The sequence below is a fragment of the Stegostoma tigrinum genome, chromosome 24 (assembly GCF_030684315.1).
Source record: "Stegostoma tigrinum isolate sSteTig4 chromosome 24, sSteTig4.hap1, whole genome shotgun sequence".
Classification (NCBI taxonomy): Eukaryota; Metazoa; Chordata; class Chondrichthyes; order Orectolobiformes; family Stegostomatidae; genus Stegostoma; species Stegostoma tigrinum.
This window is the reverse complement of record NC_081377.1, coordinates 2746053-2761521: the sequence shown is the minus strand read 5'-3', so window position 1 is coordinate 2761521 and position 15469 is coordinate 2746053. Positions and strand designations below refer to the sequence as shown.

Below are 15469 nucleotides of genomic sequence, written 5' to 3'. Positions count from 1 at the left end.
AGGGAGAAGCCCTCACGTATGTAACAATAGGAAAATAGGAACAGGCTATTCAACTGCTTGAGTCTGCTGCACCAGTTACATTGACCATGACTCAGTACCATTTCGATCTCATTCACCTGCTTAGTTTCCACAATCCTTACCGTGAGAACAAAGCACCATTTAAATGTGCAATTGTGATGCCATGACACTAAGGGTCATGTGCTAGTAAATTGGATAGAATAGTTGGGTGGCTGTTTTTCACTGGCACAGTCTTGATGGGCCGAGGGGAACTTTTCTGTGCTGTTATCTGACCTCCTAAAAACTAACGGACCATTTCAATTGTCCCCTGGCATTTCCAGTAATTTGGGGGAGGGAATTCTGAATTATCACTATCCAGTTTCCAGATAAGTCACAAATAGCTAACATTCCCCATCCAGAGGAAGAGTTTGGCTTCTAGGCTGTAAGTTTCGTTAATGTGCATGTATTGACATTGTATCTGCCCATCAAATTGTCACCAAATAGTCCTGCCTCTTCACCATGGTCCCTGTGTACAATCCTTCTACATAAACAGAAATTGTAAGAGCTGCAGATGCTTGGAGTTAGAGATAACGCAATATGGAGCTGGAGGAACATAGCAGGCCAGGAAGCATCAGAGGAGCAGGAAAGTTGATGTTTCAGGATGTTTCTGAAGAAGGGTCCAGACCCGAAACATCAACTTTCCTGCTCCTCTGCTGCTGCCTGGCCTGCTGTTTACAGAAACAGAATATTCCCTTGGTCTGAAAATCATCCTTGAGCTGAACCGTTAACTCTGTCTCTGTCTCTGCAGATGCCACCAGGCCTGCTGAGTTTCTCCAGCATTCTCTGTGCTTGTTCCATATTCTAATAACACCGGGTAAAGATGCTTCTACTGGATTCCTGTTGGATTTATTGGAGACTCTCTGTTCAGTCTTTTCTGAAATTTGTAACCTTACATCTCTGGGGTCATCCTCATGTGTCATTTGTGCACCTTTTCCAGTGCCCCGTGTACGTTTGGTTTTATGGAGACCAGAAATATGGAGCCCGTGTGGGTAATTGAAATGCCTTCATCTTGAGCATGGAGGGGAACAGATTGAGATAATTGACCAGCATAAATTAATGAGTGATGATGATAATACTCTGGCATTTTCATTATTTTGTGTGCCGTCGGGGAAAGTTCTGTAATTCAGTGATGAACTTCAGTTGAAGCTTTCATTCCAAGTTATTCCATGGAGATGTTCCTTCATTCTTTTTGTAAGCCTGTTCCATTATAATGTGAACCATTGCAAGACATTTCATCATGCTGGGGTCCTGTGCCAAGGAGAATGATATGGTCTGTTTATGTCATGTAGTAAAACTGCCTATCTCTTTGGGCGGCACGGTGGCCCAGTAGTTAGCACTGCAGCCTCACAGGGACCCGGGACCCAGGTTCGATTCCAGCCTTGGGGAAACTGACTGTGTGGAGTTTCCACGTTCTCACCGTGTCTGCGTGGGTTTCCTCCGGGGGCTCCGGTTTCCTCCCACAGTCCAAAGATGTGCAGGCTAGGTGGATCGGCCATGTTAAATTGTCCGTAGTGTTCAGGGGTGGCTTTAGATGGGATGCTCCAAGGGGTGGTGTGGACTTGTTGGGCCGAAGGGCCTGTTTCCACACTGTAGGGAATCTAATAACTCTCTAAGCGTGCTTACAATTCTTCCACATTAGGAGAACCTTCCCTAATGTAGTTTCCAGGGGGACTTCCCAGTACAACTACTCCACTCAATCTGAAATAACACTGTTATCTCTGATTCCCTCCCACAGACTGAAACTGTTAACTTTGATGAGATCAAGAGGTTAATCAGACAAGAAGTGACAAAAATCTTTGATGGTGAGTGAACTTTTCTCTGTTTTCCTTTGTCCCTGTCAGTTCACACATCAGAACTCTACAGTCTGGGTCACTTAGTAATTGACCATCTGCATTTTGCTGAACAGAAATAAAAACCTCTGGGGTTTGGGGGGGTGCATGGAGGTGCGTGCTGGGAACTGATTTGCCAGGGATGGAGAAGCACCAACTCAGATACCCCCCACTCCCGATTTTCCGAGCTGGGATCCGAAAGCTGTGAGGATGCCGCTGAGTGTGAACCAGGGTGCTCTGGCCAACCCTCACCTTGTGTAGGAGGAAAGGATAACTTCATCAAGTTTCACTCGCACAACATCCTGGGAAATGGGATGGGAGCTGGCACTGGTAGCAGCTGGTGTGCGGGCACCCATTACTCACTCCCCTTCAGAAGCACGGGAGGAGCATAACCCATCTGCCATCTCTTTACACCAACAACAGAATGGGTACCCTGTCCCAGGCATAACATTACTCCATGGTATCTCTCTCCATCATGTGGGGTCAACTCTCTCCACGGTTAAAGAGGAATAACTCCTCCCTCCCACCCTCTACAGTACATAGGTGTCCCAGTGCTGCTGAAGCCATTCTTCTTTACCACTGCTGAGGAAACAATATGACATTGCAGTGTGAAATGTAAGAACATAAGACAAACAAGTAGGGAATAGACCACTCAGCCCATCAAGCATGCTCCACCATTCAATCTAATTGTGATGGAGCTTGGGTTTCAACTTCACTTTGCAGCCTGCCTCCCACATCCCATGTGATTCTGAAAGACCAAAACTCCGTCAAAATCAGTGTCCATGTATTTAACAAATGCACTTTCGAACCAATGCTGTTGATCTGGTGGGGCCAGGGTCACAGCATTGAGCCCCAATGTCTCCTTTCCACATTCCCAATGTCCTATAAGGAAAGGAGGTGGCGAGTACAGGCCTGTAGAGGACCCTCCCCTAGAAAAGCAGACCCCAGCCACCTCCAGTTATGGGTCACTGAGGTGTACCCCTCAGTTACAGGTCTTCACTGGAGGTTCAGTGATCAGGAGAACTGACTGCAGTTCACTCATTGGCCTACGTTCTCTTTTGCAGAAAGAATGGCGTACTACCTAGCCCGAATACGTACTCCAGATTCAACCAGCCCAGGAAGGCCAGGGCCCCCTGGTAAAATTGGACCCACTGGTCACCCAGGGCAGCCAGGCCAATCTGGATTACCTGGACAACCTGGAAGAGATGGACGACCTGGGTTACCTGGGCCTAAAGGTATACCTTATCTTAAACATTTATTTAGGTAGCGGTGTTCATGTTACATTCCAATCAGTGCATGCACATTCCGTGTGTACGTATGACTTCACATCCAGTCCAGTGACAGCATGGACAACCTGTCTCTAAGTGAACCGAAGGCTGTTTTAACTGATTTTAAAAATGGCAGTTCCTCAGTGAGTAAGGCAGCATCAGTGGAGGGACAGGGTTCAACTTTCAGTTTGATGGTTCATCTGGAGCTGGAAGAAAATAAACTCACCTTTTAAATAAACTGGAAATGAAATAGACAGTACTATCCACCAAACAGAAATTCACTGAAAGCTGCAGTTAATGAAGGAAGTCAGAGATAATGGGAACTGCAGATGCTGGAGAATCCGAGATAACAAAGTGTGAAGCTGGATGAACACAGCAGGCCAAGCAGCATCTTAGGAGCACAAAAGCTGACGTTTAGGGCCTAGACCCTTCATCAGAATCTGGGCCCGAAACATCAGCTTTTGTGCTCCTAAGATGCTGCTTGGCCTGCTGTGTTCGTCCAGCCCCACACTTTGTTCATGAAGGAAGTGTTTGTTTTCAGTAGTTTGATCTTGCTGTGTTGGAAGACTGTTCTGGAAAGAGATAATAAATTAAGCCATTGCCCATCAAAAGATTGACAATGAGCAGAGACGAAACGGCAATCCATCTGCTGTGTTAATCCAGTGTTTAAATAAATGGGAACCAAAATCTTCAAAGAGAAGTTAAATGATGAGTCCCATTCTGGAGCTGGCAAACACATTCTGATTGGAATGTCTTAGAGACATCTCCGCCAATCTCCTAGTCACTAATTTGCAAGAGCTAGAACATCCCACAGTTTGTGCTAAATTAGCACAACCACTTTAGGGGAGGCAATGGCCTCATGATATTATCATTGGACCATTAATCCAGTGACCCAGATAATTTTCTGGGGACCCAGGATCAAATGGTGCAGTTTGAATTCAATAATAAAAATCTGAAATTAAGAATCTAATGATGACCATTGCCGATTGTTAGAAAAATCCATCCCGTTCACTCATGACTCATTCATCCCTGCCATCCTTACCTGGTCTGGCCTACATGTGACTCAGACCCACAGCAATGTGGTTTGACTCTTAACTGTCCTCTGGGCAATTAGGATGGGCCATAAATGTTGCCTGGCCAGCAATGCCCTCATCTTGTGAATGAATAAAGGAAACAACTTGCTTTATTGAGGTTAACAGGAGCAGTGCAGAGGAACTTTACTCTTTATCTAACCCTGTGCTGTCCCTGTCCTGGGAGTGTTTGCTGGAGACAGTGTAGAGGGAGCTTTACTGTGTATGTAACCCTGTGCTGTCCCTGTCCTGGGGGTGTTTGCTGGAGACAGTGTAGAGGGAGCTTTACTGTGTATGTAACCCTGTGTTGTCCCTGTCCTGGGGCACTTATGTCTGGTTTAAAATAATAGAAGAAGCTTCACTTCCAGTTTAAAAAAATACTCTGTATCTAACCCTGTCCTGTAGAGGAGCCTTTACTCTGCACCCATCCAGTGCTTTATCTGCTTCCAGAGTCTTTGAAGAGTTGAATGATTACTGACAAACTGTCCAATTGAATAATTTGCTTCTGTTTACAATGTTGGGATGTTTTCAACTCTGCCCTTAAGAAGTTATTGAATTATATTTTTGCTGCAGGTCCGAGCGGCCCAAAGGGAGAGCGAGGTGAAAATGGAATTGGCCGTCCGGGTGAGCCAGGTGCACCAGGCCCTCCAGGTATGAGCCATTTACTCTGGGGAACAGACAGCTTTGTTGTGGTTTGCTGTCTGAAGAAGGTTTCTGTCACAGCAGCTTTGTCAAGACTATATCCTTTGGAGAGTTGTCATTTTAAAGGGGTGCCATTGTGATAGAAATCTGCTGATATATTACTATACAGAAAGCGATTTGTTGAATCAGTTTTGATCATCTGAATCACCGGATCCCTACAGCAATGGAAGCATTCGGCCCCTCGAGTCTAGCCCAACCCTCCAAGGAGCAGCCACCCAAACCCAACCTCCTTACTCTATCCCTGTAACCCCGCATTTCCCATGCATGACCCACCTAACCTCCACATCCCTGAACGCTATGGGCAATTTAGCAATCCATCTAACCTGCATATCTTTGGACTGTGGGAGGAAACTGGGGCATCTGGAGGAAACCCGCGCGGACATAGGGAGAATGTACAAACTCCACACAGACAGTCACCTGAGGGTGGAATTGAACCCAGGTCCCTGATGCTATGAGGCAGCAGTCCTAACCACTGAGCCACCCATTGTATCTGGATTGGGTTATCAAGTCTGGATTTCTGGGGCTTGCGTCCATCCTCATAATTCCTGATGGCAGCCAGATGATCTGGATCAAGAGAGGCAAAGCTGCAGTGTGTGAATAGGAGGCCTGTGTGAAGGCCAGACCTATTGATGGTCAGATGTCTTGGCTAACCCTATGGAATTATGTGAAGGAGGGGCTGAAAAATAGTTAAGGGTAATTCAGTAGATATCATAAACCTGGGAATTCAAAACTCCTTCAGTGGGGTAACTTGTAACTTGTCAAGAAAGGGAATAGGGATAACCCTGGGAATTACAGACTTCAGTTTTTCTTCTGTGGTGGGCAAATTATTGGAGAGGATTCCAAGAGCTAATATTTATAATTATTTGGAAAAGCACAGTTCAATTAGAAATAGTCAGCATGGCTTTGTGATGGGCAGGTCATGCCTCAGAAACATTGAATTCTTTGAGGATGTGACAAAACAATTTGATGAAGGCACAGCATTGGATGTATATGGATTTTAACAAGGCATTTGATAAGGTTCCACATGGTAGGCTCATTCAAAAGTAAGGAGGTATGGGATTCAGGGAAATTTGGCTGTCTGCATACAGAACTGGCTGTCCAATGAAAGACAGAGGGTGGTAGTAGATGGAAAGTATTCAGCCTAGAGCTTGGTGACCAGTGGTGTTCCGCAGGAATCTGTTCTGTGGCCTCGGCTCTTTGTGATCCTTATAAATGACTTGGATGAGGAAGTGGAAGAGTGGGTTAGTAAGTTTGCTGATGACACAAAGATTGGTGGAGTTGTGGACAGCGTGGAGGGCTGCTATAGGTTGCAATGAGACATGGACAGGATGCAGAGCTGGGCAAAGAAGTGGCAGATGGAATTCAACGCAGAAAAATGAGAAATGATTCATTTTGGAATGTCAAATTTGAATGCAGAATACAGGGTTAATGGCAGGATTCTTGGCAATGTGGCGGAATGGAGGGATCTTGGGGTCCACGTCTATAGATCCCTCAAAGTTGCTACACATGTTGATAGGGCTGTAAAGAAGACGTATGGTGTGTTGGCTTTCATCGGTTGGGGAATTCAGTTTAAGAGCCGCGAGGCTATGCTGCAGATCTGTGAAAATCTGGTTGGACCACACTTGGAATATTGTGTCCAGTTCTGGTCACCTCATTATAGGAAAGATGGAGCTTTAGAGAGGGTACAGAGGATATTTACCAGGATGCTGTCTGGACTGGAGGGCAGGTCTTATGAGGAAAAGTAGAGGCAGCTAGGGCTTTATTCATTGGAGTGAAAGAGGAGGAGAGGGGACTTGATAGAGGTGTACAAGATGATGAGAGGCATAGATAGAGTGGATAGCCAGAGACTTTTTCCCAGGGCAGAAATGACTATTACAAGGGGCAAAATGTCAAGGTGAATGGATGGAGGTATATGGGAGGTGTCAGTGGTAGATTCTTTACACAGAGAGAGGTGGGTGTGTGGAATGCACTGCCGGCGGTGGTAGTGGAGTCAGATACACTAGGGACATTTAAACGACTCTTGGATAGGGACATGGATGGTATTAAAATGTAGGGTACGCGGGGTAGTTTGATCTTAGAGTAGGATAATAGGTCGGCACAACATCGTGGGCTGAAGGGCCTGTACTGTGCTGTACTGATCTATGTTCTGTGTTCTAAAATATTAGTGACTACAGTCTGAACATGGCAAAGTTGTAGGGTGAGCGACTAACAGTGATCAGCAAACCGACTGTGAACCTGTAAGGAGTGAGTAAATGTTAATGATACACAAGCTGGTGTAAGGTAGTAAGTTTTTGTGTTTTTGTGTACCATTTACATCACTGATTTGGACTTTGCAATTGGAAATATAATTTCAATCTTACCAGATGACAGAAAATTGAGTGGAGAGGATTTCACTAATTTTCAAAAATTGGTTATAATGCATTTATCAATGGGAAGTCAGTGATTCTGGTAAGGCCAGTGTTCACTTTCCATTCCTAACATATTCTACCTTGAATAGCCACAGTGTGGATGGTATAAAGCATCCTTGATGATCTTATGAGGCTCAGTGATGATACCCAATCAGTGGTATGCTTCCAGGCTATGGATATTGTGCTAACACTGAGCTAAATTATGACAAAAGACAAGAAAGTGATCGATACAATTATAGATTGCTGAGTAAAGGGCAAACTGAATGTCCAATTAGATAAGTGTCAGATGGTTCACTTTAGTTAAATAAATGAGGAGGTCTACAGTCCCTGGAAATTGGGGTAGACAAGCAAGAGGAACCAAGGGCCACAGATTTACCAACCATTAAAATGCAGGAATTGAAAAGCTGTGAAGTTGTGTTTATGTAGATCTTAGTTGGACTGTGGTGGGAGAACATTGAACCATTCTGGCCTCTGAACGTAAAAAGATGTCCATACTTTTTAAAAATGCCCATCATGACCATACGATATCCTGGAGCACTTTTATGGCCACTGAGGAATATCATAGTCTATAAAAAGAAAAGACCTTGTAAAATGGCACCCCAGTTCTTCACAGGATGATGCTAGAACTTAGAAGTTGAGACTAAGCAAAAGGAAAGACTAAGCAAACCAGGATTCTTGACTCTGGAATAGCATGGACTGAGAGGTAGCCAGAGAACTGGTTGCTTAAATAACAGAAGTGTTGGATAGAATAGACATTGATAGACATTTGCTTGAGGAAAGTAATGGCCTTAGAGAAAGAATAGACAATAACAAATTCAGTAGACTTACCTGATGATGATGATGGGTTAATAACAGTCTGGAATGGTGTTTCAACTGTTTAGTGCAACTGACACCATTTTCAGAGGGCTTCCTGTCAGATGTTCAAAGTGTCTGTTTCTGGTGACAATACCCTTCAAGGGGGACTTTGAAACCACACAGAAGGATCTGAACCAGTATTTTAGATATATACTGGTAGGAGCCTGCAGTGTGCAGTTTCTGAGCAGGCAGAAGCGAGAATGGGAGTAGGGAGATTAGCAAAAACAAGCTTGAGGTTATTCTAGTGAGACCCAGAGGAACTGGAGAGTATCTCCTGGATCTGTGAGATGAAAATGAACTGCTTCTATCTAAAGACACCCACCATCTGCAACCAGAAACTCTCATCCTACCCCAGCCCCCAATTCATCTCACCTCACCCCAATGGCAGTCAGTTTAATGTTGTGAACTCAAGCCAGTGAGCTGCAACATGCCCCTCCTTGACCTTCTGAAGCTTATCTGCTAGATATTAATGAAAACACTCGAGGTGGGGGGGTTGTTTAAAAGAGACATGCAAGGCAATTTTTTCACACAAAGGGTGCTGAGTGCCTGGAACGCATTGCCAGAGGAGGTGGTGGAATTAGACACAAGAGCAGCATTCAAGAAGCACTGGATGAGTACACAAATAGGAAAAGAATAGAGGGATTCAGAGCCTGTAAGTGAAGGCAGTTTCAATGTGGAAGGGCAAAATGTGTCGGTGCAGGCTTGGAGGGCTGGAGGGCCTGTTCCTGTGCTGTATTGTTCGATGTTGTCTCAGTGATAAGGGTGAGAAACTGCTTGCTTGCCATCACATTTGAGCCCTCTGGGTATATGTGATGGTCTTCACTGTATTTCTCTCTGTTCAACGGGTCTGTTGATTCTAAACTGTTTGAGTTGATGAATGACCCAGTGTTTTGTTGATTCCAATGATCTCTCTGTTCATGGTCAGGTCCAGCAGGACCTCCAGGATACAGCAAAACCGGCCCACCAGGTCCAACTGGCCAGCAGGGGGTGCCAGGCATGCCAGGCCCACCAGGACTTCAAGGAGCATCGGGAAAAAATGGGCGCTGCACACCCTCTGACTGTATCATGAGGGTACCTGAGCCTTACAACGCCAAGAATTCAAAAGGACCATCTCATTGGATGAATTAATAAAGACTTTTCATCATTTGCGTTTTTGGGAGGGGTGTGGTTAAAATGTCAGATTTCTCTTTCCTCATTTTATTTTTCAATGACTCAAGAGAACAGCTGTTGGAGGGAAGGCCAAGTAAGAATTTCAGTATCCGGTGTATTGGTCAGATGGTATTTGTACAACTTTCTTCAGCCTGTTTTCCTCCCTGCAACCTTTTCAAAACCACCAGGTCCGCATGCTTGGAAGCCAGTGTGTGTCCCTGGGTGTTATGAGACACAGGTCACTTCCTGGGGACATTTCAAAATAGTTTCATTACATGACCTCCCACAGCCCCTCCCACCCACATCATTGTCCATTTAATTCATTAATCCTCACAATGCCCATATCCTCTTGGCCGATCAGGAAGTGAATAGACTACCCCAATATAATTGGATATTTTTCCTCAGTTCAAAAACCTTGCTCCTCTGACTCCAATATTTTTACCACCTTTTGTCAACAGAACCACAGAAAGGAAGTCGAACAATAAGCCTGTTGCATTTTCTCGTGATGTGCTTTGTGAGTTTGGCGGTTAACAATGCCAGGGCAATCTTGGAGAGTTGATCACCTGAGCTGGGACAGTGGCTTGTGTTAGATCTGGCCATTTGTGGAAGAAAGTCTGCACTGAGTATCCTGTTTAGCAGCACCCACTGCCTGTGTCTGTGGTGTTGACAGGTTTGATCAACAATAAACAAAATGTATCGAGAGTTTATTGACCAGATCAGTCCAACAGCCCTTTCTTCCAGTTCCAGATCCTCTCCTTTCAATAACTAACTGCCATGATTCTATTCCCCATGGTGCCTTGATTATGTGCACGTAATGACACACTAAACTACAAGGGGGCAATTGAATTTAAATATCCCAGCTCCCTGCACACAGCACAAACTTACTGACACATCCACATTCAGAGAGCTGACGAAAAATACTACAGCTCTCACAAAAGGTAAATTGAGAGATGTTGTCTCGATCCATCAGATTGGTGCAGTGGCCTGTGTTTTTGAGTGAGTGTGAGGGTCAACGGGTGATTGGAGGCTTAAGCAAGCTCCGCACAGAAATGGACCTCAGCAACACGCTGGCACAGGAAATGTACAAATGAACCTTGGCAGCATGACAAAGGGGGAGCAGCGGTTTCAAAGCTGCTCAGAACTATCCAGAGGCAATTCAGTTCTGACACAGATGAACATAATGTCGTTGTGGGTAAATAAAAACATTTTAACTTTTGTATCTAACACTGGGCCCTACCTGTCCTGGGAGTGTTTGATGTGAATTAATTTTAACTTGGCTATCCCAATGATAAGTTGTCACAATCAGATTCCTGGGCCTGTTTTACTCTGGATGAACTTTCTGCTCTCAAACAAATTGGATTATGAGAGTTAGGTGAAGGTGAGGTTCAAATAGCCAGCATGTGCCTGGGAACTGTTCCATTCTCTCACACTGACTTAGCAACATCTGTGTGAGCATGGAACGCCATTAAAAAATAGCAAAAAGGAGACTATTCATTGGAATGAAATTGTTTGTCAGTTCACCCTGCTCTCAGAGCTGGTCCATCTCATTCCCTTTCTCTTAATTAAACAGACATTAATTCTCCTTCCTCATTTAAGTAGAGGATTGTAAGCAATGTGCCGGGGATCAGAAACTGGGGCTGCTGACTTTCCCATTGCTCTGTGCTGTCCCAGTCTCTGTCCCAGCTGTTGGTACAGGCGACGTCTGATTGTAGGTTTCTCATTTTGATGTCTGTCTGCCAGCTCCTGCTGGTACAGGGGAATGCTGGTCCTTGACAGTCAGGCAACCCTACATATAGCTAATGGAAGCAGGTCTTCCTGTCTCTCTCTCTCACACACACACACACACACACACACACACACACACACTGCAGCTCAGTAGTCACCAACCTCAGCTACTACCTCCTTGCCATTAGTGTGTATCCTGCCAATCTCAGCTGTGCACCATCTGGCACTGGCAAAGTTCTCAGCCTGAATGAGAAACATTGATGAAATGGATCCTCACAAATACATGTTATTGTAACTTCTAAACTTCAACTGTTGGAGAGCAGTGAGTTTCTCGAGAGCCCTGTATTGAAGAGCATTAAAGAGAATTTTGACAAAGCTGATGTTTGGAATTGTTTGAGTTTCCATTGTCTGGTGATGTTGAAATGTGATTAATAAGCTGTACCTTGGCCTGTACCACATCAGGAGCTGTAATCATGAGTTCCATCTCTGTTAACCAGCACACTGCCCACCCACCCTCCCACCACCCTCCATTTAAGGTCAGCATCAAATCTGGCCTCAATCATCCTGCATTCCGAGCATTTCCAGTCTGTTGTATAATTTCTGCACCTTTCGGATCTGCACCTCCATGACCAGATTGACCAGTGTCTTTATCAATGTCTGGACTATATCGGGTCTGAATGCTCCTGCCTTGCGCCCTCCACAGGAACAGGAAAGGCAGATACATGCTCCAGTGCTCCATTCATTTGTATTTTGTCTTTTATTTCCAAGTGGTGTGTGCTCATTCATATCTCTTGTTGTCCATCCCCCCTCCATGTCTAAAATAACTTCCCACAACTACCATCACTTCATATCAAACCAGGCCTGGGGTCTCTTTGCTGCAGTTTCAGTAGGAAAGAAACCCTCAATGAACAACATTTTAGACACCGCACAACCTTTGCCATCTGTGAGGGTGTTTCATCAGGGGCACAAGATTGCTCAGCCATTCATTTCTCAGTCTGACTAGGACATGTGCTGAAACATGGCCTTTTCCGATACCACACGGGGAACAAACTGCGCAGCCACAGGGTGATGAGAAGTGACTGGATGGGAGATTATGCAACACCACAGAACCTGACTGCTCCACACTCTAACTGATGAAATGTGAGCAACTGTGAAACAGGCCATCTACAGAGACACCTGCAGGAGGGCCCATTTAGAGCAGTAGTCTGGCCAGGAATGTCCCCAGGCTCAAGTGAGTCATTGGGCCAAGACCCAGTCGCGTCTGAGCTAATATGTGTGACAGTGTGAAACATATTCAGGCAAGTTTTATGCCGAACTGGAAGAGGCTGGGGGAGGGGGTGGGGGAGCGGGGAGGGGTCTGTGTCCACTGCTTTCATGTCAAAACACACCTCCCCACTGACACACACACTCTAACCTCATCTTGCCCCCTTGTCCTGTCCATCTTCCCCGGACTGACCTATCCCCTCCCTACCTCCCCACCTACACTCATCTTTACTGGCTCCATCCCCGCCTCTTTGACCTGTCTGTCTCCTCTCACCCTATCTTCTCCTTTATCCATCTTCTATCCACCTCCCCGTCTCTCCCTATTTATTTCAGAACCCCTTTCCCTTCCCCCATTTTTGAAGGAGGGTCTAGGCCCGAAGTGTCAGCTTTCCTGCTCCTCTGATGCTGCTTGGCCTGCTGTGTTCATCCAGCTCTATACCTTGTTATCTCACACTCACATTGAGGTCCTCACACACACACTCATAGTGAGGTCCATACACACACATTCACACTCATGCTTACGTTGATGTCCATGCACACACACACACACACACACACACAGTCATTGAGAACCACATACACCCATACGCCCACTCCAACCCAGTGTGAGGATACCCTCTGACTTTCATGCACGCACAACAATCCCAACCACACACACACACCATGTGTCTACATACAACACAACTTTACTCCCAAAATATTGTTTAAATACAGACAATCTGAGATGTGTTGTACAGTTACACGCGAACTTTATGGATTAAATTGTCATTTCAGAAGATGGCTTTGTATATTCCAGAATCAGTTATTCCACAATTGTTAAAAATGAAGATTAATTCCTTCAGTTTTAAGATACAATGAACAGAGTGAACATTGGTGTGAAGTGGTTGATATTGGCATGTTGCCTGTGTATATTTCATTCCTGATTCACTTCTATTGAAGTGTTTGAAACCAGGATTGATGTGATATGATATCACACACTCAATACATACCTCTACACAGCAACCTTTTGTTAAAATGTGGCAGTCTGTGGCAGCCAAAATCAGCAGAAACCAACATTACAGCTAAATCTTGGTATGACACGTACATGTGAATCCCTTCTGCTCTCTTGGAATATTACGATGTGTGGCAATTTCATCAACAGACAGCTTAACGTGACTTTGGAATTCAGTCCTGTTCTGATTCCTGAGAAGAATATTTCGTCGTAATGTGACACTATTCCAGCAATAATGTAGTTCCAGCTTCCATTGTAATGCAGCACAAAATCAATGGGCAGAAAAGGCCAAGCTGGTGCATTAGACCTCTTCCCCCATCTCCGTCCTTTGGCTCACAAAGTGCGGAGCGGGACGAACACAGCAGGCCAAGCAGCATCTTAGCAGCACAAAAGTTGATGTTTCGGGCCTAGACCCTTCATCTAGGTGTGAAACGTCAGCTTTTGTGCTCCTAAGATGCTGCTTGGCCTGCTGTGTTCATCCAGCTCCACACTTTGTTATCTCGGTTGCTCCAGCATCTGCAGTTCCCATTATCTCTCAATCCTTTGGCTGGTGGTTTTCTGCTCATGCATATTGAAGAGGTTGTGCGCAAGACAAACCGGTCAAGCAAAGTCAAGAACTGGCCCCCTACTCTATAACACTGTTTATTACATGGGGGCATAGCTGCAAATTGAGGGGTGATAGATTTAAGACAGATGTCAGAGGCAGGTTCTTTACTCAGAAAGTGGTAAGGGCGTGAATGCCCTTCCTGCCAATGTAGTTAACTCAGCCACATTAGGGGCATTTAAACAGTCCTCAGATAAGCATATGGATAGTGTTGGGATAGTGTAAGGGGAGGGGCTTAGATTAGTTCACAGGTCGGCACAACATCGAGGGCCGAAGGGCCTGTTCTGCGCTGTATTGTTCTATGTTCTATTACAGAGTAAGACGAAATACTACAATACACGATAATCAGAGTTATAACCAGTGTATAAGATCATACAATATTGAAACATGAACAGGACTAGGCCACTTGACCACTCAGGCTTGCTGTACCATCATGGCTGATCTGACGCTCCTCACAAACACTTTCCCGCATTTTTCCTGCAACACATAATTCCGCAACAGCTCGGGAACCTAACTCAACCTTAAATATATACAAGGACTCTACCCTCACAGCTTTCTGTGGCAAGGAGTTCCAAAGACTCTCAATTCTGAGACCATGACTTTGGGACTGAGACTGTCCCACAAGAGGAAGCAACCTCTGAGTGTTTACCCTCTCAAGCACCTTAAGAGGCCTGCCTGCTTCAAATAGATCATCTCTCATTTTGCTAAACTCCAGTGTGTAGGGTCCCAGCCTGTTTAGCCTTCCCTCATATGACAATCCCTCCCGACTGGAGAAGCCTCCAATGAAATTCTATCTTTCCTTAAATAAGAGGACCATGACTGCACACAGTTTTCCAGAAGTGGTCTCACCTGCATCTTGTACAGTCGCATTCAGACTTCCCGACTCTCATATTCCAACCGCCTTGAAATGAGAGACAACATTCCATGAGCCTTCCTGGTTACCTGCTGCATCTGCGTGCAAGCTTTTCGTGTTTCATGCACAAATATCACCAAGTCCCTTGGTGTCACATCTTTCTGCAGTTTTTCTCTGTTTAAATAATACCATTCATTTATTCCTGCTTCCAAATTGAACAGCTTCACATTTTCCCATATGACACGCTAACGGTCACTTCAGAAGTGGGCAAGGAAGGAGAGAGGGTAGTTGAGAAAGGGAAAGAAAGAGAAAGAAGGAGAAGGGGCAGTAAGGGATGTGAAGAGAGACAGAGACTGAGAGAAAGGGAGCATAGGGATGGATTTAGAAAGGGAGTTAGACAGGAGAGAAGGAAGGAGGGTAAGAGAGATGGTGAGATAGAGCCACACAAAGACAGGAGAGAGTAAAAGAGAGAGAGTGGGGAGAAAGATAGATGAAGTAGAGAAATGGCAAGGCAAGGGAAAGGGTGAGGGAGAAAGAGTGAGAGTGAAGATGGAGAGAGAAAGATATGGAGGGGGCAGACAGGAGACTTAGGAGATAAGGACAGAGATGGACAGAAAGAGAGAAGGTGGGAGGAAGAGACAGAGTGAGGGTGGGAGATAGAGAAAGAATGGGGGAGAGAAAGGTGAGAGAGTGGG

The 15469-nt window shown here is 45.2% G+C and overlaps 1 protein-coding gene across 3 annotated transcripts in view; it reads left to right on the top strand.

Moving 5' to 3' along the window:
• The window catches only part of col16a1 (collagen, type XVI, alpha 1), a 321764-nt gene extending 310325 nt beyond the window's left edge, over nt 1-11439 (top strand). For all 3 annotated transcript variants that reach the window (XM_059654248.1, XM_048557999.2, XM_048557998.2), the window contains 4 exons: nt 1793-1859; nt 2951-3121; nt 4798-4875; nt 9115-11439. In XM_059654248.1, the coding sequence (XP_059510231.1) occupies nt 1793-1859; nt 2951-3121; nt 4798-4875; nt 9115-9317 (519 nt within the window). In that variant the 3' untranslated portion in view covers nt 9318-11439. The remainder of the gene's footprint in view (nt 1-1792; nt 1860-2950; nt 3122-4797; nt 4876-9114) is intronic.
• Nucleotides 11440-15469: the final 4030 nt, after the last annotated feature.